The sequence below is a fragment of the Pan troglodytes genome, chromosome 8, assembly GCF_028858775.2.
Source record: "Pan troglodytes isolate AG18354 chromosome 8, NHGRI_mPanTro3-v2.0_pri, whole genome shotgun sequence".
NCBI lineage: Eukaryota > Metazoa > Chordata > Mammalia > Primates > Hominidae > Pan > Pan troglodytes.
The window spans coordinates 61,779,121-61,804,620 of record NC_072406.2 but is presented as its reverse complement, the minus strand read 5'-3'; the positions used below and the strand labels follow the sequence as shown (position 1 = coordinate 61,804,620).

The 25,500-nt window shown below is 40.4% G+C and overlaps 1 protein-coding gene across 4 annotated transcripts in view; it reads left to right on the top strand.

Moving 5' to 3' along the window:
- The window catches only part of ERCC6 (ERCC excision repair 6, chromatin remodeling factor), an 80,316-nt gene that overhangs the window by 40,450 nt on the left and 14,366 nt on the right, over positions 1 to 25,500 (top strand). For 3 of the 4 annotated variants that reach the window (XM_009440356.5, XM_009440357.5, XM_063781770.1), the window contains 7 exons: positions 5,299 to 5,434; positions 15,032 to 15,202; positions 15,681 to 15,857; positions 20,098 to 20,214; positions 22,257 to 22,352; positions 24,330 to 24,545; positions 24,985 to 25,095. In XM_009440356.5, coding sequence (XP_009438631.5) covers positions 5,299 to 5,434; positions 15,032 to 15,202; positions 15,681 to 15,857; positions 20,098 to 20,214; positions 22,257 to 22,352; positions 24,330 to 24,545; positions 24,985 to 25,095 — 1,024 coding nt within the window. The remainder of the gene's footprint in view (positions 1 to 5,298; positions 5,435 to 15,031; positions 15,203 to 15,680; positions 15,858 to 20,097; positions 20,215 to 22,256; positions 22,353 to 24,329; positions 24,546 to 24,984; positions 25,096 to 25,500) is intronic. The other variant, XM_009440358.5, reaches the window with a different exon arrangement.

The window sequence follows — 25,500 nt, the reverse complement described above, 5'->3', positions numbered from 1 at the left end:
TCCTCATGAATGGAAGTTTACAGAGGAGTTTGGTCCCCTCCGCTCATATGTACCAGGGCGGACTGGACCACATCTTCCTAACAACTTTATAACACATCCTCCTCTGGAACCAGATGAACTTGGGAGTTCTCTATATTTATGTCTTACAGAAAAATAGCTCTTAAGGTCAAATGAAGTTCTGTGTGAGCTGTTATTGCCTCATTGGCTATGTATATTTCCTGTGAACTCTTACAAACTGTAGAGGGGCCCTAATTTGAGATGATTTTGGTGTTGTAATTTTAAGGACCATGAACATTGAAATGGGAACAGTGTCTCTGTGATACCAAGAAACTTCATGGTAAAAGAAGTTTGATTTGTTATTTTTTAAAAAATGTGTGTTGTATGTGTGTTTCTAGAAGACAGAGAAACATATTGCTTATGGTTAATAAACATCTGTACTGGTTGCTGTGTTCCCCTTCATAATGGATACACCACCTTCTTTTTTCACTTTGCCATTCATATTATAATGATAGGCCCCTCAATCTTATAATGAAAAGGAAATAAATTGACTTTCAAACTCAGTTAATTTTTTAAAGTCTTGGATATCATTTGGTAATTCCTAATGTTATTGAATTTAATAAACTTTCAAGGATAAATATTTTACTTTGTAGTTCCTGGTAAGTTCTGGGTATGACTAGCAGATTTCCATCCTACAGGTTGATATATTTGACCATGGAGCTATTGGCTTTCCCTAAATTTATTAGGTAATCAATGGTAATCAAAGATTAAAGGAATTGTAGTCTGTTTGGTAATTGATGCTAATCACTGTAGTACACTTAGCCATTACTCATGTTCATCTCACTGGTATTAAGAGTTAGGAAAGGGTGGTTCAGTTGACGATGTGACTGTTAATGGAGTTGATTGTCCTGCTGTGGTCCAGCAACAGTCTAGGTCTGCTCCTAGATCTCAACTCAGCGTGAAAATCTCCAATTTTTTCTACTAAAGGGGAAAATGGCAGAAATTAAAGGGCATCATGATAATGCCAGATAGATGTTCAGCCAGAAGAATATACTAGCCTTAGATAACAAAATGTGAGTCATCAATGTAGCAGTTTGCAGAAGGCACATTATAAAAGAGAAAAAAATACTGTATAACCTGAAAAAACATATGCATGTGTTTATGCTTATTTGAATGTGAGTTTGTTGTAAAAATATTTTAGACAGCTTTTGATTGGTTGTTTCCTAATCCCTGCTAAGTGCATATTGATGATAACTCTTTTATTCCCCTTGGAGGATAGAAAGAAGCTGGTGCATTTAATCCTTTTAGAAAGGCTTGCTGCCATGGAAGGGGCCAGGCAGAGTCCCACTCTCCTTGGGGAGCTCGAGGGGCGCCTGGACAGGCCCTGCCTTGGTGAGGAGCATGGCTTAGAAACTCTGTAGGAAGAGTGTTGGAGTCTCTTGTAGCCTCTGGCTTCTTGTAGTCTGGCCCTTTCCACCCAGTTGAAGGGCAGGGACAGTGACTGTAGCTGGAGGCAGGGAGGGTTTCAAAGTGGACATAGGTTATTTTGTTACGTTGGAGTATAAGGGTAGGTCTCATTTAAGTTAGGGCTTTACCAAAATTTCATTGTTTTTCTGTAGAACTACAAATTATTTTTCAGTTGTGTAGTAGATGATTTTTAATATTTCAAGCATTGTATGATTTACTCTTCAGTTATTTGTAAAAATTGTATTTTGTTTGTTTGTTTGTTTGTTCTGAGACAGAGTCTCGCTCTTGTCGCCCAGGCTGGAGTGCAGTGGCGCAATCTCAGCTCACTGCAACCTCCGCCTCCCGGGTTCAAGTGATTCTCCTGCCTCAGCCTCCCGAGTAGCTGGGATTACAGACACTCACCACCATACCCGGCTAATTTTTATAGTTTAGGTAGAGACGGGGTTTCACCATGTTGGCCAGGCTGGTCTCAAACTCCTGACTTCAGGTGATCCATCCGCCTCGGCCTCCCAAAGTGTTGGGATTATAGGTGTGAGCCACTGTACCCGGCCAAAAATTGTTTTAAGTTCAGGAATAATTTATTTCTGAGCTCTAGTAAGAAAACAAAAATCACTTATGATTCCCCAACTCTGAAATAATCTCTTTTAGCATGTTGATATATTTTCTTCCAATCTTAAAAAATGTTTTAATTTAATAAAGCCAGCATTCATTAATTGCTTGCTATTAGGTAGGCATTGAGATCATTTGAAGAAGAGATTATCTCTGCTCTCACAGAGTTGAGGGAGGATCTCATACAATTACAGTAAAGGTGATTTGTGTTTTGTCAGGGTTAATGTGGAGTGCACTAAAGAAGAGTCGTTAACTTGTTTACAGAGAAAGGGACAGGGAAGGCTTTGTCGAGGAAGCTAGAGATCTGAATGTTGAGTAGAAGGTAGCTGGAGGGGTAAGAGGGTAACCAGGACATGGTGAAGGTCGATTGGAGGAAGGGAAGATGGTTCAGGCTGGTGGGCTGCTAGCCACAGGAGCAAGTGGTAGGATAATGGCAGTGAGAGGTAAGGCAGGAGAGATGAGCAGAGGTCAGTCTTCGTGGCCTCGTAGGCCACATCCAGGTGTTTAATCTCTGTCCCAAGAGCAGTGGGCAGTCATTAGAGGCTTTGAAGTGAGAGGATGAGGAATTCAAATTTTACTGTTTGAAATAATCATCCTCGGAGATGCAGTAACCCAGATGAGAGAGGAGAGTGGCTGGAGCTGGCATAGCAACAGTGTAGACGGAGAGACATGGCGACTGAAAGGATTCAGGAGGTAAAAATGATGTGAACTCAGTGTAGGTTGCTCGTGATGGAGAGCAAGCAGGTCTGCTCAAGGATGAGGCCTAGGTTTCTGATTTGGGCACCTGGACAGTGGGACAAAATTCTTTCCATTGGTTTGGAAGCACGGGGACAGGGGACAGCCAGGTAGGGGAGGATGGTGTGTGGTGCTTTGGGGATATCGGCAGTGAGATTTCTAGTGTGTGGTGGTTTGGAGTTCAGAAGAGTGATCTGGGCTGGAGACTTAGATTTGGCATTACCAGCATCTAGAATTGAAATTGTGGGAATTAGTGAGATAGAAGGGGTAGTGTATACAGTGGAGTAATGTATGTGCATTTTGCTTCACACAGTCAGCATCTTTGTGGGGCAGGAAAAGGGAGTGGAGGAGAGGAATGACAGTGTGCAGAGTGCAGTGACTCTGCTCCAGGTGTGTGAGAGGCAGGCATGTGGCCCTGTGATGCCCTCAGTTAATCCCAGTTTTTAGTTGCCTCTTGTAGCATGAGTTGAGTGTTGTTGAAGAGGTTGCCACGGTTAGTTTTGACTTCTGCTTAATTTTCATCTTATGCACTGACTGGCACCCAACTCCCAGCAAGACTGAAGGTTAATGGGCTACAGTAATGGGAGTGCCGCTTGTGGAGATACAAGCTCAAGAGCTTAGCTAAAGGGATTGGTCTCAAACAAGAAAAGGGATACTTGTCCCTTTGTCCCAGAAGGGCAGGAGGAGTGCAGATGCAGACAGGGAATACAGTGTAGGATGTATCAGGATATTTGACTGCACCTAAGTGAAACCTGGCCTCAAATTGGGTTAAACATTCACAAATGTATGGTACACCTAGAAACCTACAGAGGGGGAGGCTGTGGACACAGCATGATCAGCAGCTCAATGATGTCTTCAGGGACCCAGATACTTTAATTTTTGCCTAAGGCCAGGTCTCCTTGTAATCATTAGATCTCCTTATCACTGTAACCCAGTGACCATTGGTCTGTACATGTAGCCAGAAAGACCAGGAGAGAAAAGTCTCTCCCAACCCAGAATGTAATTTTTCCTTACAAAGTTGGTCAGTCTTGCCAGGCCAGCTTCATGGACTAGTGAGAGTTTCAGGGGAGTACCATGCACTGACAGGTTATAGATGAGCCAGGATTCCTGCTTCTGAGCCAGGCAGTGGTCAGAGTCCCATAAACTGTGTGTCTGCAGTAAGGAAGAAGGAGGGGCACCTGCAGAGATCTGATTCTTCAGGAAAAAGGGAGAGGGGAATGCATGTTGAGACAATGGCCACAACCAGTTTTTCTACCTATACCTATGTCTAAGGAAATTGGGGTGATTCCATAAATAATTTTAAAAAATTATGATGAACATTTTTCTAGTTTATTAACTTCTTCAAAATGATTTTAATAGTTATATGATATTCCATCTTATTTAACAGAATCTTATAGTATTTTCTATATGGTCCTGTTCTAAGCACTTTACAGATGTTAACTGATTTAATCTTCGTAATAACCCTATAAGATCAATACTGTTATTATTCCCATTTGAAAATGAAAAACTGAGGTTCCCAGAGGTTAAATAGTGTGCCCGAGATCATACAATGTGTGCAGAGTTGGATTCAGATCCAGGCAGTGCCTCTAACCACTGGCCCATGCTTTGTTAAAGAAATGGGATAGTTCATTCAGCTTTCCTCTTCTCCATGGACATAGGTAGCACCCACTTTTTCTGCAGTATAAAGAATGCTCCAGTGTGTATCCCAGTGTGTAAATGTTTTTATTGGGATTGCTGGGTCAATGCATGGGTGCTGTTGAGGCTCTTGATTTTGCTGCCCAACTACCTGCCCACACAGCAGTGCCAGCTTGTACACTGTCGGTGTGGGCTTCCCAGGAGAGAACACTCGCTGGGATGCCCCTCCATGGTGCTTTGGTGGTGTGGAGGAGCAGGCAGGGTGGTGTAGTGAGGACAGGCTGCAGTAAGTGAAGACTGGCTGCTAGGCAGCCCTCTGTCCCCTGGTAGCCATGTCACCTGGGCCATGCCAGCCTTATGAGCCCCCATCAGTGGAGCATTTCTGGCCTACTTGCTTCCTAGGGCAGTGAGATTGAAATTCTGTGGCTTGAAAACTCTTGGTAGACTATAAAACTTCAGACAAATTTAAGATTCTATTATGTTCACTTAGGTTAAGATACACTGTATAAAAACTTCACTAATCTGTAGTAGAAGGGAAAAGAAGAGTATTTTTGTTAAATAATATTTGTTTGATTATCTTTTATGTTACTATAGATGTTATATCTCTTAATATATTATTAAGTGTTTTCTCTTAACACCTACATCCACTAATTGATGAATGAGATTATGGAGATTTTACTTACTGGGTTTTAACATCAGTAACTTTTTCTTAAAGAAAATATCAATAAATTTCCATAGTTAGCATTTTTTTTTTTGAACTAAGTTTTTTGTTTGTTGTTTTGGGGGATCTTTTGAGCAGTTGATGACTGTATATGCTCTTTCATGTTGGTTTTCTTCTTGGACGTTTGGATGCAGGTTTGAGGGGTTGGGTCCAACTGTAATTGTCTGTCCAACAACAGTGATGCATCAGTGGGTGAAGGAATTTCACACGTGGTGGCCTCCATTCAGAGTGGCAATTCTACATGAAACCGGTTCCTATACCCACAAAAAGGTAACATAATATTTCAGTACCTTTTTGTTTTGTTTTAATGTCCTCCATTTTACATATTTGGTTTTTCTCTGATCCATGTGTTTCTCAAGTGTATATTCCTGTGTTTTTTTTCCTGCATTTAAAGTTATTTTATTATTATTGACTTACTTTAGAGCTCTGTGTTTTCAGAACAGTTATGAATATAGGTCTTATTGTTCTAACAGTCTGTGGTGGTGTTGTGACAATGTCTGTTGTCCAGTGAAATATGAATCATCTCAGACAGGGCACGAGCCTGGCAGTGTGGGTTGAAGTCATAAGTCAGGTGGCTGCGTCCAGTAAGGAGAGACTTTGCGCATTAGTGGCTTCAAACAGTTTTAGGAAGGTGGATACGGAAGTAAAATAACAACTCTTAATTGGTAAATGCATTTGTTAGTATGCATTTAACCTTCCATCTTGAGAATTTCGCAAGTATTGTTGCTTTTTAGTTGTGTTTTGTTCCCTGAATCCTTGATCGTCATGTATTGACAGTTGTAGTTCTTCACTTAGAGTTTGGTAATATCACAGTATCAAAAAAGAGCTTTATCTGTGCTCCTGTGGGTAGCATAGATACGTTGTATTCTTCCTTTTTTCTTCTCATCTGTCTAACCATCCAGACTGTGAGCTCTGTTGAGTAGGGACTGTGTCTGATTCATTTTTATATCCCAGGTGACCCATAAGCATTTGCTGAATAAATAATAATCACGCAGTTTCACTGTGAATTTGCAGGTTACATTATTGGGGAGAAGCAGCAGTCTCTTAGGAGCTAGTTCGTTCTTTCCTGAGTCTTTTGAGCTCTTGAGTTCGTTCTCGGGGCCCAGGAAAGCAGTGCCGGCTGCGAGGGCTATGGAGTGTTTGCCTCACGGAGTCAGATGCACGGGGACCACGAAACTCCAGGATTCCTGTTGTGTTTGTGTTCATGGAAAAGCAAACTTTTGATAGAAGTGACTCAGAAAAATCTATGGTTTGGTAGCACAAATAAGGCGAGATGGAATTTTGCTTACACTGTTATTGTTAAAACCAACTGACTTTGCCCAGAATTTTAAGTGATAAATGGAAAATAAACTGGATAAGATAATTAATAAATTAGGGTAAATGCTGTGAGTTATAAAAAGTGATTTTTAGCAGTATGAAGATAATAGCAGTTTAGATTGTTGTCTAGTCAAACCTTAAATTGTTTGTCAAACCTTAAACTATCCTGTCACTACCCTTGTAAAACATTTGTGGTTCCTTTTTCATTTCTGTTATCTGTTAACATCTCTTAGTGTTTTGTGCTGCAAAATCCTGTAGCAGGACTCATTAGCTGATGTTTGTCTTATAAAGGCAATTTAAAAAAATGTTATTCCTTTCATTTTCTTTTGGGGTAGTAAAGTGTGTGTATTGGACACCTTCACCTGGATCATGGCTTGCCTCCAGTTCCTTTGTCACCATAGTTTGAAGAACTGCCTTTGTGTAAACCACATACGTGGACTCATTATGGAAATAGAATTGACAGTAAATTTGGTGAAATTTGTCTCCTTGACTTTGGAGGGCAAACTTCTAAGAAGAGATATTTCACTTTTGGTTGCAGTGGTTTTACCTTCTGAGGTTGTTTTACCTTCACAGACACTTGCATACATATGGTTGTTAATAATTTTTTCAGTGTTTTACAGTTTACCAAGGACTCTAACTTGAAGATTCTTAATTAACTTTTGAGGAAAAACAGCATTACAGTTTCCTTGTGTTTTTACTCAAACTCTTAACTCTTCCTACTGTTCCTTTTCCATTATAAAGTATCTTAGATTACTAAAGATGTAAACTGTTAGGCAAAAGATCAAAAATATGTACTTTTATATGTATCAAACTATATTCTTAACTTAGAAGCCCTATATTTATTACTTTTTATTAATGTTAATATTGGCTTATTTGTGGTGACGACACATTGGAAATGTATTAATAGTTCCTTTCCATAGGCCTTACTATTGACATTTCTAAGATCATAACTTTGGTTTCTGGATTCAACTACTGAAGGGGTATTTGCTTCCTCTGCACCTTCCATCTTCTGTGTATGTGCAGATCTCTGTCACCACACATGCATACCTGCTGGCTTACACGTGTGTTAAATTACAATAGAGTCTATGTTTCTTATTCATATTTCAAAAATTCTGTTTGTGGTGATTCGTCCTCTAACTCAGCGTCTAATGCCTGACTTCCTTATCAGCTGTGATTTCTTTTTACAGTGGATGAGCTTTCTGTGCCCACCAGCTGTTATGTCTGAATTTAATAATGGTACTCTGACATTGGGACATTCAATACTGGATGTATTAGGAACAGGGAAGAGAAGAGAATTTCTCTTTAGAAATATTTAAAAGAATAATAATGCCAGAATTGTTTTGTTTATCATTCAAGTAGATTATCTTTATTTTCCAAATGCTTTGTTGTAGCTGGTATGACATAAATTTTGAAAATTGGCCGGGCGTGGTGGCTCATGCCTATAATCCCAGCACTTTGGGAGGCCAAGGTGGGTGGATCACGAGGTCAGGGGTTTGAGACCAGCCTGGCCAACGTGGTGAAACCCTGTCTGTATAAAAATACAAAAATTAGCTGGGTGTGGTGGCACACGCCTATAGTCCTAGCTACTCGGGAGGCTGAGGCAGGAGAATCTCTTGAACCCTAGAGGCGGAGGTTGCAGTGAGCCTGGACTGTGCCACTGCACTCTAGCCTGGGCAACAGAGCGAGACTCTGTCTCAAAAAAAAAAAAAAAAAAGGAAAATTTTTCATTTGGAAAAATATCAAATGGTCAATTTCTCAATTGAGCACATTTATCATTCTTCTTCCCCAATTGCCCTTTAGCTTCCCACCTCTCTCACCCTTTGATCCTATGTTATCTTTGTTAATAGTCTCTGATTGGCAGCATAATTTAGAATTCTCAAATGTACACCCAGCAGCCATGCGAAAAAATATACAACTGATAGTTTCAACCAAATGATGAAATCTGATAAAGAAATTTTTAGGCTTCTGAATCTCTTTTAATGGTCACTTGAAATCGCATTTAATAAAAGTTCAAGATTTCCTTTTTCTGATTATATTTCGTGATCCTTTTTTCTAATATAGAGCAACTTTCATGTGAGTTGATTAATATTTATTTGTTAAAACAACAATAAACACTGCATTTCAGGTGTTTGATGTTGCTAGGGCTCAAAAAAAAATAAAGGATGTTTTTAACTAACCTTAAAAAGCCAACTCTTTTCTTGGGGAAAGAAAATGTAGTAAATGAAGAGATAATGAAAGAAGGCAGTCTTGTGATACCTATCCCATAACTCACAATAGGTGGTGACATCTTTAGCACTGTCTTGTAAAGTTTATTTAATGATTAAGGATTTTTTTTTTCAATTTATTGGAAGATACATAATGATAAATTGCTTATGTTCTGAAACAGTTGTCTCTCTCCTACCTTTTTTTGCTACGTAGTCTCTAGTAGTTCTGTAACATCTTAGGTAATTTAAAGAGTTTTGTTTCATTTTGATCAATTCATGACATGTAGATGCATAAGAGTGGGAAAAGCAACAAGAGCATGCAGTTTTAAGTGCATTGGTTTTGTGCTTACAAGACCAGGGTTCGAATCTTGGATCTGCTGTTTTATAACTTTGCAAGCTTGGGCGAATCACTTGCCTTCCTGAGCCTGATTTGATCACCTATAAAATGGGTAAATTTTGGTAAACTTGTTAGGACTTTTTGGGTTAATATGTATGTATGAAGAGCTTAGTGTGGTCCCTAATAGGTAACATTTACTCAGGTAATTCTTGCTGTTGTTAGAAACAAAGAATATTTAGGCCTCTTCACCTCAGTAGTTGGGAAAAGAAAAGATGCTGAATGAGGCATTGCTGATTGACTCAGTATGTAGTCTAGAGAGAAGGTACACATCTACTTTATCAAAAATGTTCATGGTCATTCAAGATCATCTAGACCTTTTATTCTCATGTTCAGATACATTTGGCCCCAGATGGAAACAGTGAAGTGCAGCGCGTGGTTAAAAAAGCAAATAATGGCCTGGCGTGGTGGCTCACACCTATAATCCCAGCACTTTGGGAGGCTGAGGCAGGCAGATCATGAGGTCAGAAGATCGAGACCATCCTGGCCACATGGTGAAACCCCGTCTCTACTAAAAATACAAAAAATTAGCCAGGCGTGGTGGCAGGCGCCTATAGTCCCAGCTACTCGGGAGGCTGAGGCAGGAGAATGGCGTGAACCTGGGAGGCGGAGCTTGCAGTGAGCTGAGATCACGCCACTGCACTCCAGCCTGGGCGACAGAGCGAGACTCTGTCTCAAAAAGAAAAAAAGCAAATAACACAAAAACTTGGCCATCCGATGAAACTCCCATCAACATGTTCTTTAAAAGGGCCTGTTTTCTGAAACACTAGAGCAAAAAGACGTGGCTTTTAAAAAAGCTAGAAGGGAGTAAAAAACTTTAAAAAAAAAAAAAAAAGAAAGAGGCCACATTATTCCTTAAGCATCTGAAATATTTCAGACACATTCTGAGTACACAAATTATAATAGAATGCAAAGTGGTATCATTCCTATTAACTTTAGAGTCAGTGTATACACCTTATAGAAGACATGATAGATGCTGGGCTTGTTCTGCGAGGTATGTTGTAAAATTGTGTTGCTGGAGCCCTTTTTTTTCTTATTGTCAGCACAAATCCTTGTTTATTAAAGATTTAGCTTGAAGGAAATTTTAATTAATTACAGGTGCAGTAAATCCTGCCTAGGAAGCGGCTGTACTGTGTTTCCTATGAATGGCCTTCATGTGCCTGTGCTTCACTCCTCTCCCCGCCGCCTGACAGTGTGATTTATGGCTGTTGTTTTCCACCAGTCCACTGTTTGCCCTCTAGGAGGGATTGGTCTCTTGAGCCTCCATAATAACAGCAGCCCTTTCACAGACATCTTTTAATGACAACAGCACTGCATTCAGTAAGTCAGGCTAATTGCAGATGTACCCTATTAATTGCAAAAACTAGGAGAGGTTACATATTTTACAAGCTTTTAATTTGAAACCGCCCGAGATGATTTGTCTTAAGTGTTTGGATAGAGACGTCCATAATATTCAACAATTCACCATTATTGAAACTCCAGTCTAGGCAGCTATAGAATTCTGCGATTGAATCAGGTGATAACAAATAGTCTTAGATGGGGTTTTGCCCAGTGGCTAAGTGGAGATTATATTTTCAACTGGGACATTTTGAACAATTTCTTGTTCTTTTTACATAAGCATCTTTTTAATTCTTGTTAATCATTAATACATCTTCCTGAACACAGGAAGTTTTGTATTTCCATAGCTAACATTTCTATACCTATAATAATATTTAGAATTTTCCAGATAAATTTCAATCCTTAAGCAAGCATAAGAAACTAAACATCATTCCAGTGGTATACATTTGGGAAGCTTGGTGTCTCATTTGGTAACTGTGGGAAAGCTCCAGCTACACTAGGTGATGTCCAGAATTCATTTCGGCTTTGGCTTCTAAAGGTCGCAGGTCTGACCAGGTGAGGTGCTAAAGGTGGATGGTTTTTCTCTGGGCAGACTGCTTTCTTCACTGGCACCAGCAGCTAAGTGGGGCTGGTGGCGAGGGAGTCCTGAGGGAACCCGTACGTGTGTTTTTAAGGCCGTTGTGCACCCCAAGGCATTTATTGCTGTATTCTTTTGAGGTCAAAAGTCAGGAAATGGGTCTTTCAGATGTGGCCTTCAATATGGTATTGTGCAGGTGTCGAATTTTGTGAATGGGAAGATGGAAGATGAGTAGTCATAATAGTAATAAAAGTATGGCACACACCTGTCAAATTATTAATAGGTCCAGGCATTGTGGTTATTCTCTGCAGCAATTGTATTAACTCTTTGAATGTTACATGAATTACAACATATGAGAAGACAATGTCTCTTTATTTTGTTCCTTCAGATTTTCTTAGCCTTTCTTGTACCCTTTTATACTCTGTTGAATTAAAACACATTTTAATCCTAGTTCTTTAAGAAGATATAAAATTACCATTTTTTGAAGATGTTGAATTTTATAAAATTTGTATTAGATGATTGTGATTACATGAATTATATTAGGCTTCCTGATAGCTATTCTTGTATTCCTGTGACAAGCCTTTATTAGGTTAATATATTACTAGGTTATATCTGTAAAGTAGTGGATCTCTAGTTTAGAGGCGTGTATGCACACTCATAAGTGTGCTGTGTCAGTTTTGAAAACAGGGTTTGCTAGCCTTGTAACAATGATTGGAATCCATTCTTTTTCTATATTTTGGAACAATTTCAGTAATAGGATCTAGTCCTACTTTACTCATAAAACCCCTTTGGGTCTGGTAGACTTTTGGTGAGAAGAGTATAACATCTTTTTCACATTGTTCAGTATTGGTTTGTTCTGTTGGTCTGATTTTTCTTGGGTCCATTTTTGCAACGAACTTTTTAGCTATCATATCTGTCAAAATGTTCAGATTTTGTAGCATGTATATTGGTTAACACTTTTGTATTCTCTACATCTGTAATTGTGTTCCTTTGACATTTCTGATGCTGTACATCTCAGTCTGTTATTTTGGCTCACTTTTCAGAGGTTTGTTTGGTTTAGTCTTTCCAAAGAGTTATTATTATTTTGTTTTATCAATTCTACCAGTTTTTTAAATACCCACTAATTTTTATCTTACTAATTCTCTCATTTTCCTTTTTTGGGAGGCTAAGTTGACTGCTCTCTTTGATTTCAGCTTAATAGAGTGTTTGTAAAGAATGAATATTCTTTGTATAGTCTAAAGTGCTGCTGATCACTGTTAAAAGGAGCTCTGATGGTGATACTCAAATCCTTTGCATCCTCTTTGTAAATGTTTTATTTTCTTTGATCTGACTTCCTCTCAGAGAGGCTGTGGTCAGCTCTCTGGGTAGGCTGTGGATGTGTTATTTTGACAGCTCTAAGGGCCCTGCTTTTGTGTTTATTGCTGTGCGTTTTGGTAGGTAAAGGTTCATGGTTCTTTTTTCTTATTGTGGCATCCCCATTAAAATATAAAATATCCCTCTTTCTGTTCACTCCTTTTTGTTTCATATTTACATTGCTAAGCCTGCCCTTTTTTGGTTGGCATTTCTTTGATATATCTTTGATAATTCCCATATTACAACTTTCAGTGCCAGTCTGGTTTGGGTCTCTTTTAAACAGAAGGCTAGGTTTTTGCCTTACCCAGTGGAATGTCTCCCTGTTAATAACTCACTGTCTTGTGGTGGGTTACTAGGTTTAGTTTGAAACCTGGTATTTTGTTTTCTGTTTTATATTGTCCTGATTTTTGCTATTTTCTATTATTTTCCTCTGTAATGGTTTGATAGTTCTACATTCTATTTTCTAGTTTTTAGGTGGAAGTAGCAGCTGTTACTCAGTAATCAGCATAAAGTTTTGGCAAATGTATTTTAACATATTTTTCTCACATGGTTAAGAATTAAATATCTATTGCCTGTGTCCCTTTCTACCATTGGACAGGGTGGAATTTTTAGTTCACTTTTATTTTCCCTTAATCTCAATCCAGCTTTTATGAAACTGAACAGGAATTACAGTAACATTTAAAAATATATACCTTTTAATATTTTAGATCCCTTCTTAACAGTTTCATTCATATTTAAGTGTTTAATATTTAGGCTTTGTTGTTATGCTTTAATGATTTATTTTAAATGGTATGTGTATCACATATAATCTTCTTTTTAAACTTTTTCTTTTATATTTTAGTAGGAGGTAGTGTAGCCTAGTGTCAATAGTACTAGCTTTGGATTTGGCTGCCTTTCTCCATTCGAATTCTGACTCCACCACTTAGCAGCTGCGTGACCTGGTACATTAGTTACCATCTCCAAGCCCCAGTTCCCTCATCTGTAAAATGGGGTTAGTGGTGGCCCCTCTGTCCTTCCTTGGGGAGCTGCTGTGAGCATGGTCTGTGGTGAGAATGTGGTGCAGGAGCATTGCTGTCTTTCCTTCTTCAGGGCATGGCATTTGTGCATACCTTCCTCTTTGTCCACGACTGCGCCACTCCACTGTCTGGGTGCAGTGCACTGTAGTTAGCCAATCTCTTGGTGACTGATCTTCCAAGTCCTTGCCTATCTGAAGCTGGAATTTGTTTATTTTATTCATCAAGCATGACTGCTAGCTTGGATTGATGTAGAATCCATGGTCACCACTTTTCCTTCTTAGAATTACGTAAAGATTTTCCTCTTTGCCTTCGGACATTTTTAGTGTTGCAGAAAAGATGTCTGATGCAGGTAGTCTTTTTCCTCTGAAGGGAATATTTTCTTTTTCTGTTTTGTTCTGACTAGAATCTATGACATTTTCTCCTTATTTTTAAAAATATTTTTCTCTTTTGAGTCAGGATCTTGCGCCGTTGTCTAGCCTGGAATGCAGTGGTGAGATTATAGCTCACTGTAGACTCTAACTCCTGAGCTCAAGGGATCTTCTTGCCTGAGCCTGCTAAGTAGCTGGCACTGCAGCTGTGCACCACCATGCACTGCTAATTTTTTTATTTTTTGTAGAGACAGGGTCTTGCTTTGTTGTTCAGGCTAGTCTTGAACTCCTGGCCTCAAGCGATTCTCCTCCCTCAGCCTCCCAAAGTGCTGAGATTACAGACATAAGCCACTTTGCCTGGCTGTTTTTATTTATTTTTGGAATTCAGACATCTAGTAAGATATGTCTACAGATGCGTCTTTTTCTTAGTGTCTCTGCCTGACATTCTGGGAGATGTTTTGTTCTGTAGATTCAAATCTCGGCTCCATTTATGGTGATTGTTTTCTATCATTTTCTTTTTTTTTTTTTTTTTTTTTGAGACAGAGTCTGACTGTCACCCAGGCTGGAGTGCAGTGGTGCCATCACTGCTCACTGCAGCCTTGACCTCCTGGGCTCAAGGGATCCTCCCACCTCAGCCTCCTGAGTAGATGGGACTACAGGTGCTTGGCAACCACATCCAGCTAACTTTAAAAATTTTTTTTTTAGAGATAGGCTTTCACCATGTTGCCTAGGCTGGTCTCGAACTCCTGGGCTCAAGCAATCCACCCACCTCAGCCTCCCAAAGTGCTGGGATTACAGTTGTGAGCCACTGTACCCGGCTTTTTTTCTATCATTTTAAAATCATTGCTTTTATATCCTTTTCACTCTGTCCTGGAATTCTTGTTATACATTGTTAGAGATCCTAGATTTGTCTGCCTTGTCTCTTTGGATTTTCTCTTATTTTCTTGCTTTTGTTTTAAATTAATATATTTTCCATCCACATTGTTGTTTTGACAAGAATGGACACAAAGGATGTTTTGAAAAAATAAAAATAATAATTTAATATATGTATATATTTATAAATATATGTATTATAACTTTGTCATCTTTTTGAGAGTCTCCTTCCCCTAATAACGGCTGTATTAGTCAGCGTTTACTACTTGCCAGGTTAACAAGTACACTTCCAGTGCTGATAATGTCTGTGATTGTGCATGTTATGTTTGTATTTGTGCATTTTTATAAAGTACTTCAGATTGTGTCATGATTGAAAGGGTGTCACTTCTTATTTAAAACTGACTTTACCATTTTATTATGGTCTCAGGAGAAACTAATTCGAGATGTTGCTCATTGTCATGGAATTTTGATCACATCTTACTCCTACATTCGATTGATGCAGGATGACATTAGCAGGTATGACTGGCACTATGTGATCTTGGACGAAGGACACAAAATTCGAAATCCAAATGCTGCTGTCACCCTTGCTTGCAAACAGGTATGACCTCTTTTAACAAGGGAGATTTCCAGGTGGAGAAGAATAATTAATTCAGAATAAACTATCTGCTTTTAGTAACACATTTATTGAATCTTTCCTTGTGCCAACTGCACAAGAAATTTAAAATGTGCATTTTCCTTAATGCAGAAAACTCTTTATTTTTGCCCTTAATCATGTCTTTAATTCTGATTGTTCATGTTATTTAATGTCTCTTGTAGGGGCCAGTTGTTAGAATGTAACCAAACCCAACTCTAATCTATAGTATTCAGCTTCAACAATAAGAAAAAATTCTCATTTTTTCATCTAAATGTAATTAAGGATTTGTAATTTCATAAAATGTGTATGTTTTGGAGAGTACCAAAATGATGCAAGAATGATGAGTAAATGTGTAAATAATTTGCAGAGGAGCGTTTTGGGGTAGGAATGGCGATTGCTAAAAGGTAAATTTAATAAAAAGGTGCTTCCTTTCCTCAAATAGTTTCGCACCCCTCATCGGATCATTCTGTCTGGCTCACCGATGCAAAATAACCTCCGAGAGCTGTGGTCGCTCTTTGACTTCATCTTCCCGGGAAAGTTAGGCACGTTGCCTGTGTTTATGGAGCAGTTCTCCGTCCCCATCACCATGGGGGGATATTCAAATGCTTCCCCAGTACAGGTAATATATTAGGATGATAATACTTTTGGCATTTTAATATTTAAAGTGCTCCTATTAAATACTATAATTTGTAGCCAAGTCATTCAGAATGTGAGAAAGATGGCCAGGCTCATAAGTTGGTATCTGGTAAAAAAAAAAAAAAAAAAAAAAAAAAATCACAAAATTATCTTTGCTTGATCATATTTTTTCACTTAAAACATCATGAAAAATATTCACAGAGAGGAAAGCCCTAGAATAAAATATCTCCTTGTTTAATGGAAATTAAACAGTTTTGGCATTGTTCCTGGGATGTTTAAAAAGATGTCACATGTGGTCAGAAGAGCAGTTAGAAATTATGAAACAAGGACAAATCAGTTTGGAACAGCATGTAATTTAGTCCTGCAAACCGGGGTAGTGCATCTTATAAAGTAGTGGAGAAACTTAGAAAAGGGGACACTAGGAGGATTGGACTGTTCAGGGATGATTTAATGAGACATGCCCCTTAACCTGATTCTGGGAATGTAGGCCATGGAGAGTGAGGGCATTCTTGATTAGGGCAACAGTGTGGATGCAGCCACCATATGTGGCAGGGCGCAGTGAAGAGACCCACTTGACTGGATTGGAGATGCTTGTGGGGGCATAGCTAAAAAGCTGTGGATGCTAGAACTGTGGGGCCTTGAAAGGGAAGCAGTGGCACTCAGGGAGGGCTGGGTTACTGAAAGTGTCTGAGCAGGACTCTGGAGGATGCTGGTTCTCAGGGGTTCCTCAGGCTACAGGGTAGTCACAAGAGGGAGGCTGGCACTGAGTGACCTGCAGGAACCACTGGGGTGAGGGCCATGAGGACCTGGACCTGATCTTGGATGGTGGTCTGAGAAAGATGGTGGGGCAGGAGACGCAGGTGGCATTTTTAGGCAGAACAAACAAGGTTTGGAGGCTGACAGGATCGAGGAGATGGAGTAGGGGCTAAGCTTGCTGTGAATGACTGACTGACTCCTGAGGTTTCAGGCCCGGGTGCCTGATGGAATGGGGTGGTCACAGGCAGAAATGCCAGGAGGTGAAGTTAGCCATAGGGTGGTTTGTGGCCTGTAGGGCAGGCTGCAGCCTGGGTGGGAGGCACGGTTTCTGTGCATCCCTTCTTGGGTGGGCCTGTGCCTACCAGGTCATGGCTGAGCCAGGGATGAGACCTTCCACCAAAAGGGAAGCTCTCGTATTTTGGAGTATTTAATTAGAAAAAGAATTTTAGACCTTTAAGATTAAAAGATTGTCAAAAACAATTTTAATATATTTTACATTTTGAGATTGAATGATTTTCAGTTAACTTTTGTAAGGAGTCTCTTCTTTCTCTGAATCTCCTGTTATACCATTCTTTTTTAAAAAAAAATTTATTTTGAAATAATTTCAAACTTAACAGAAAGTTGCAAGAATTTTAAAAGAACAAACAAACAAGAAAACCCTCTTAACACTTCACCCAGATTCACTGATTGTTAGCATTTTGCAAACATTTTGCCACATTGGCTTTACCATTCCTCCCCTCCCTCTCCCACACCTCTTTCCATGTAGATTCACAGCTGAGGTTACTGTTTTCTAACCACCTGAGGGCAGGTTGCAGATCTGATGCCCCTTTCTCCAAATCCTTCAGTGTGTATTTCCAAAAACAAGGATCGCCTCTTACATAGCCAGTGTAAGCAACAAAATCAGAAGGAAGTTTAACATTAATAGGAGTCTGTTATCTAGTCTATAATCACTCATATTTTGTCAGTTGTTCCAGTAGTTTCCGTGTCTCTAGTCTCCTTTAATCTGGGACTGTTTTTTTGCCCTTCATTACCTTGACATTTTTAAAGACTATAGGCCTGTTAGTTTGTAGAATGTACCTCAGTTTGGGTTTGCCTTACATTTCTTCATGATTGGATTCAGGTTATACATTTTGGCTAGGAATATCACAGAAGTGATGTGTCTTCCTCAGTGCATGGTATCTGGAGGAACATGCTGTCTGTTTGTTCCACTATGGGTGATGTTAACTCTGATTACTTTAAGGTGGTGTTGGCCAGATCTAAACTCTGTGAGATTACCACTTCTCCTTTGGCATTAATAAGTCATTTATAGAAAAATGATTTGAGAACATGTCATTATGATCTGTTTTTTTCCTTGAAGTTGTTGTTTCAGGAATTTGTGTACTTATCTTTCTCCCCTTCCTAGCGGGTGAGATCTTTGGAAGCAGAGTATTGGTTGTATTTGCTCCTTTTTGTTTGAGACCATGTTGCCTTGCATTATTGAATTCTAAGAAGATAGTCTGTGTGCCGGTATTTATTCTGTCATGCTGGTGCTAAAATGATGGCAGGGGCTAGAAACCAGAACCTTCCCATGAAGGTATTTCCAGTCCAGTAGGGGTGGGCACAGGGGAAAATGGCAAATAAACCTGGTCCCAGTACAGGGCAGTGAGGACTGTGATCAGGGGAGATGCCCAGTGTCAGAGCTTATGGGGCTCAGAAAGGCTTCCTGGAGAAGGGATGACTAACCTGGGGGTGAAAGGTGAGGAAGGTGAGGGGGAGCATGTCAGCAGCCCAAATATAGACTGCTGCTGGGGTTGGTGTGCTCAGCTGGGGCAGGGCCTGTGAGAACTGAGAAGAGCCTGCAGGGACGCCTAGTTGACCCTCTTTATTCCACATGCAAGGTTTTTGATTCTCAGCGTTCTGGTGACTTGCCTAAGGTCACTGTGCTCAGGAAGAGGCAGAGCTCTGCCTTGTCAGAATGGGAAGGAGCATGGGCATGCTCAGCAAGTTGTCTGTTTTCCACAGCACTGGGATGTGAGCATTGGTAGAGAAATCTAGCTGAGTCCCCACCTTGTGTTTTTATGAATAGAGGAACAGACTGGGAGCCAGTTGGGAGTGAAACAGAAGATCATCTCCATGGGGTGGCATGCAGGAGAGAGCAGGAGCCACAGCCCGGCTGTTCCCCAGCCTAGCCCTGGTTTAGTTGACCAGCACCTCCAACCAGCATGCTCGCTCTTCTGCGGAAGGGGGTGTGGGTGGAGGGAGGATGTGGGGGCAGTTTTCTTTACAGACTGTACATTCGTGCTTCCTCAGTGGGACTATGTTTTTAAATTCTGAAATTTCATCATCTCTGCATCAGAAAATATGTACCTCATCATCATCTTCAAGGTGATTTTCATCAGTCTGAATGATATATTTAAGGAGTTATATATAACTAAAAGTCATTGATTAGTTGAGCTTCTTTTTTATGTATTATTCAAAGTAAAGCCTATTTTAATATTTACGCACATGCATTCACACAACAGATACACACACATACATATATGTGCATGAGTGAGGTATTTTTAGCGTTCTTTAAGAACATTTTTTAACAAGTTAATCTTTTAACTTTTTTTTTCTGTGTGTGTGGTCAAGCTCTTTTTTATTATCATTCATTTTACAGCTGACTTTCTTAAATTTAAACTTTGGTTGGAATTTTTTCCATGAAATAGTAATTTACTAAGTTGTTAAGCCTATTTAGATTTTTTTTGAAGTAGCAATAATTTATTGACTACTTTGCCTGTGAGTGAATTGCAGAGGGAGTGGTTTTCTGGGCTGTGGGGCTTTTTTTTTTTTTTTTTTTTTTTTTTTTTTGCGTATATTTAGTACTCATCTCATGTGGCCGTGCTCCATTACAGAACCATATGCTGCATTTTAGGGCAGAGTGACCTTTCGTTTCTGGGATCAGAGGGCTCTTGTTGAACTTACTCTTGTAAGTCTCCAGTGGACAGTAATCTCTGCTTATTGGCTGGCTGCTCCATCACTGCAGCTTTTCCCCAGAGTTAGCTTTTGATCTTCAGCTTTGCAGAGTTCCTTTGTAGCTTTTGGAGAATACAAGATCATAAACAGAGATTTGTACAAAAGCAGTTTTTCCCCTAGGGCTGGTGGTCAAGAACCCAGTAAGTCTCTACTTTAGGGTTTAACTGTATAGTAATAATTAAAGGAAAGTGTATAAGAGAAATAAGGCACAAAATTATCAGTTTTTCTTTTGTTGTACATTTTGGTTAATGAGATAATTTTTTTAACTGATAATATTATGAAAGCTACCACCCCTTGGAGTATATGGAACTTATGCTAGCTTTTTCAAACCATTTTGCAATCATTTCCCACTGACTTTATACAGCTGTTGGTTATTCTTTTTTTTTTTTAAGGAATGGAAGCAATTGAGAGGTAAGAACAAATGCGTTCCTTAAACATATATAGTAATGTTCCCTTCTCTGCTCTTATTAAAGGTCAAAACTGCTTACAAGTGTGCATGTGTCTTACGAGATACCATAAATCCATACCTACTGCGGAGAATGAAGTCAGATGTCAAGATGAGCCTTTCTTTGCCAGATAAAAATGAACAGGTCTGTAAATCCAGGAGTTAACAAAGCATTCCTAAAGCACAAGTGTGTCTTTCCCTTCACTCTGATTCTCCTCTGCGGATGAGAGAGTCTGGTGAGGTATGATCCTGGAACTGTGGGCAGGCTAGGCCCGCTGTGGCGTCTGCCCTCAGTGGATTCTTCTCTAGTCCACAGGCTTTGACCTCCCTCTTACTGACACATGGATTCCTATAGCTACTCTTTTAAACATCTCCATTCTCCTTAAGCCCCTAATTCATTCATGCTACAAATTGTATTAGGTGCCAACCATATGCCTGTTGTGATCCTAGGCTCTGAGATACAGCAGTGAACAAAGCAAGTTTTGTTCTCATGGGGACTCACATTTATTCTTGAGGGAGAGTGTCACAAAAAGGTATAGAAGATGTCAGGTGGCAGCATTAAGTGTGGAGACAAATGAAGCAGGGTTGAAGGATAAGCTGGGAATGCTGAGGGGAAGGATTTGGGGAAGTGGGCCATTTGTAAGGGTTGGTCAGAGAAGACCTTTGATGAACTGACACCTGAGCAGAGGCCTAAAGAAGGCGAAGGAGCAAGTCTTGTAGGTTTTGAAGGCAGAGCATTGCAGATGGTGAGCTGTGGCAGTGCTTTGGGGCCTTCATAGACAGCAGGGAGGCCAGTGTGGTCAGGGCTGGGAGCAAGGAGGAGGGTAGAAGAGGAGGAGCTAGCTGGGAAGACTGGGGAGGCTGGCATAGACAGGTGCATGAACAGAAGTGAAGGCCTGGGCATTGGAAGGTGAGTAGGGTGACCTGGAAAGGACCCAGTGTGTTTGGCCACTAGGAAGTCATGAGTGATGCCTCAGTGGCATCAACAGAGGTGCCCGTGAGGCTTTCTCTGGGTGCAGGCTTCAGGAGTGACTGGAGGTGAGGAAGTGGAGGTGGGGATTGTACCTTATTTTCTCAGGAATGCCCCCATCTTCCACTTGGAGGCTAACGGGTGAGGCACTGTACTGAGGAGAATGAGTGGGTCTTCAGATACAGTGCAGAGGTGGAAGGGTTGCCCTCCATCCTGTACAAGAACCTCTTCCTCTGGGAATAAAGGAAAATGAGGTGGATGCAGAAGTAGAGACATGTTAGGGAGTGAAAACCAGGGAATCATGCCTGATCCTGGTAGGTTCAGGTTTGATTTTCATTTTGTTTTTATTTGTCTGATTGTTTTTAAGTAGAAGTTGAGACAGAGGTGCGGGTGGCTTGGGTGGTGAGGAGCATGGGCACAGTTGCTCTGGGCTTGTGGAAGATGCTGGGCGGGCATGCGTAGAGGACCCCCTGGAGCAGGACAGGCCATGGCAGGATGCTGCCATGTATGAGCTTTTCTCCAGCAGCACCGGCACTGACCATAGGTCTGCAGAAGACTGATGGTTGAGTTGACCTACCTTTGAATGTTTACAGGGAAGATGCAGGGGGTTGAAAGGGGTCCAGGTAGGTGGCAGAGGGGTGGCTAAATGAGCATCCGTGGGAATGTAACTGGCGGTGGTGGACTTTGCGAAGGAGGGAGGGTTGAGAGGTGAAGGGTCACAGAGCACGATCGCATGGAGTGGTTGGTGCAGTGGGCTGGGAGGGTAAGGGTTGCCGTCCAAGGCAAGTCTGGTAACTCATGGGCCTGCACTTAGAGCTCCAGGAGAGGGAGAGCTCCAGGTGAGGTTGTGGTCTCTGGTCAGGTCTGCCGAGTAGAGCATGGCATGGGTCATGGGAGGTGGGATGGTTTGAGCACTTGGAGGCTAACATGGAGGATGGTCTGTGCACCTGGGCACTGAACTTGCCCGTGAGCAGGAAGCCAGTCTTTGGGGACTGTGGGATGGGCCCTGGAGGTAGACAAGTGACAGAGATGGAGGGGCTGGTGAGCAGGGTATGGTGAGAAGTATTGTCACCCTTTGTTGTTTTAATATTAATAATAGGGATATTATTAAAATCGCATGCATTGTGCTCTTTTGATCAGGAAGTTTTGTTGATATTTTAATTATTTCTGTTAATTTTTTTTTGAAATTATAGTTTCCTTGTTTTTCCCCTCCGTAGGTCTTATTTTGCCGTCTTACAGATGAGCAGCATAAAGTCTACCAAAATTTCGTTGATTCCAAAGAAGTTTACAGGATTCTCAATGGAGAGATGCAGGTCAGCTAAAAAATAGAAGCTGGAGAAATGAATTGTGGACCAAGAGAAGTGAGGGAGGAAAAGAAACTAGGATCTACATTGTGCCAGGCTTTTCACGTACTGTCATCTCACTTCACTTGCATGCAGTCCCGCATGGTAGATGTGCAGTCAGCCTATGGCCTGGAGCCGTAAGGTGCAGAGGAGTTAGGTAACTGGTGAAAGGTGGAAAGTTGCAGAGCTGTGCGCTGTGGATCTGAACCCAGACGCAAATGCAGCTGCGAGCTGTGCAGTTACTGTTACTTCCGAGGGTCTTACCTGGTAGGTGGGCGGGTGTCAGGTACATAGCTGCATTTTCCCAGATATTATGACCAGAATTATATATCTTGTGGAGAGGATCATGAGGATTCATAACTTTCATCAGCTTCCTAAAGGAGCCCCATTCCCCAATAAATGTTTATGAACCATTGCCATGTTAGGAACCAGATATAAATCTGGTTCAAATGTCCCTGGCTCTAATTCTCATTGTCCCCAGGGTAGGACAGTAATTTATTTATGGTGATTCTGTTCCTTTCAATACTGAGAAAGCTCTCTTTCTACTAGTGTCCAGAATTCAGAAGTTCCTAGCTAGTGTCTTCTCCAAAAGACTCTATTGTGTAAATAATGTGAGTGTGATTAGGTCATTTCAGTTCTTTTAACCATCTCTCACAATTTCTTATTTCATTTCTTATTGGTTGCTACAGGAGGTTCTTCAGTCATTCACATCTATTCATCTCCATGAATCTCCCCTTAACTTCTTCAGGTCTTTCCAAGTTAGGGGGTCTAGATCACACTATCCAGGAAAGGGAATGCAAGCTACACTTGGAATTGTAAATTTTCTAGTAGTCACATTAAAAAGGAAAAAGAGAAACAGGTGAAATTAATTTTGATATATATTTTATTTCATATATCTAAAATACATTTTAATATGTAATCAAAAATTAAAAATGATTAAAAAGATATTTTACTCCTTTTTTGTTCTGTCTTCGAAATTGGGTATGTATTTTACATATGCAGCACATCACAATTTGGACTAGCCACACTTCATGTGCTCAGTAGCCACGTGTGACTAGTGACTACTGCATTGGACAGTGCAGATTGAAAGGAAGAAAAATGAGTCGCGGATGACTCTGGGGAGGTTTACCAATGTTCCTGACTTATTCAGATCATTTATTGTTAATCTGTTTACTGTTGTTTACTAGTGATAGCTACCCTACCCTTTGATTATTGGCTTAATGGTGATTTCTCCTTCTCCGCTCAAGCTTTTAGACCAGTGAGTTTGATTTGAGTCATCCTCTCAAGGCTGGAAGAGCCCCATTATTGAAGTTTTGTTAATGTTCTTTTGTGGGGATGGGCCGGGGCACTCACCCCTTGTCTTCTGTGCCCTTCTGCATGGACCATATCTTTCCCATTCGTGCATTCCCATTCGTGCATTTTTCATGCAGTTTTTTTTTCTGATATAATAATAATCTAAAGGTAAATGGATCCTCAACCTCTGACTCATATTAAACTGCAGAACTTTTAGTGAGGTAATTAGGAGTGTAATATTTAAATGCATTTGATAAGTCACATGACTGATGTCTCCAAATTTAGGTTGATAGGACATTTCTGATCCATATTTAAAAGGCGAATTCCTTTTTTATATTAAGTTTATAATACCGTGAACTGCATACCTTTTTTCTAGTGAGGGAAAATGAATTATCAGCAATTGAATATGACCCCTGTAGACGTGTTCAGTCCAGTAGAATTTTTTTGTTTCTGAGAACTTGTTCTATCAGGGAAACAAGATGAGTGAAAGTTAATTTCTCCCAGCTCATGATAATGCTGCGACTAGAGAAGAAACTAAGAAGCTGGTGGAGAACTGTTTTTTAGTCTGTGTTATAGGTTAAACAGCCTCCTTGCCTAGGGAATCTTACTTTACGTGGGGTCATCTGAGTGTACATATACTCTTTCTTACCACAGATTTTCTCCGGACTTATAGCCCTAAGAAAAATTTGCAACCACCCTGATCTCTTTTCTGGAGGTCCCAAGAATCTCAAAGGTCTTCCTGATGATGAACTAGAAGAAGATCAGTTTGGGTACTGGAAACGTTCTGGGAAAATGATTGTTGTTGAATCTTTGTTGAAAATATGGCACAAGCAGGGTCAGCGAGTATTGCTGTTTTCTCAGTCAAGGCAGGTGAGTGCACAGACTTCAGACGGGAAACAGGCTGGTTCTTTATGACAGCCATCAACTCACAAAATGGGATTCAATCTAAAGTAAGGATTCTGAAGCAAGTCTACCACTGATGCTGAGGTGGCAGTCTGCCGATTTCTTTGGGAGTTTAGATCTTTCTCTAGAGTTGGTGTCTAAAAGTTGACTTTTTAAAAAAGCTCACCATGTGATTTTGGTCTGCAAGTAAGTTTAGGCCTGAGCTTTGGCTGTTTACAAAAGTAAGAATTAACCATACGGAAATACCAAAAATACTCTTTTAACAGTTCTGTTTATCTGTCCTAAAGCAAGAAACTCCTTTTAACATAGGCCTGTTGGGGAAGGTGTTACCATTTACACAAATAGAGAAGCACTCACTGGGAATGTGTATTTGCTTTGCAAATTCCTATCCCCCACCTCCAAACAGATGCTGGACATACTTGAAGTATTCCTTAGAGCCCAAAAGTATACCTATCTCAAGATGGATGGTACCACTACAATAGCTTCAAGACAGCCACTGATTACAAGATACAATGAGGTAACATGTGAATGTAACAGGGAAGTTGAGTGGTGCTGCTGTACGTGGAGGGAAAGGACTAAGCGTATCCACACCCTTACCCACCAAAGCAGCGTTGACATCTGGGCTTGGGAGGGGGCCTAAGGGGAGACTTGTTGTTTTTAACTCTATGCCCTACTTCTGGATGTTTGGGGGCGGGGATTGTGGGCATGTGTGTGTTCAAACAAACAATGCGTTTTCTACAGCATGTATTTTCCTCCTAAAAACCCAATTTTTAAATACTTCTATTAAATATTAAAAGTAAAAGCTGTGAAATGAGATTTTGATTCACCAGAGGTCTCTAGGACATTACCATTCCTTATATTGGGAACAGCCCAGTAATTCCATGTGTACAATATGTGGAGGCAGAGGCTGAGAACTGTAACT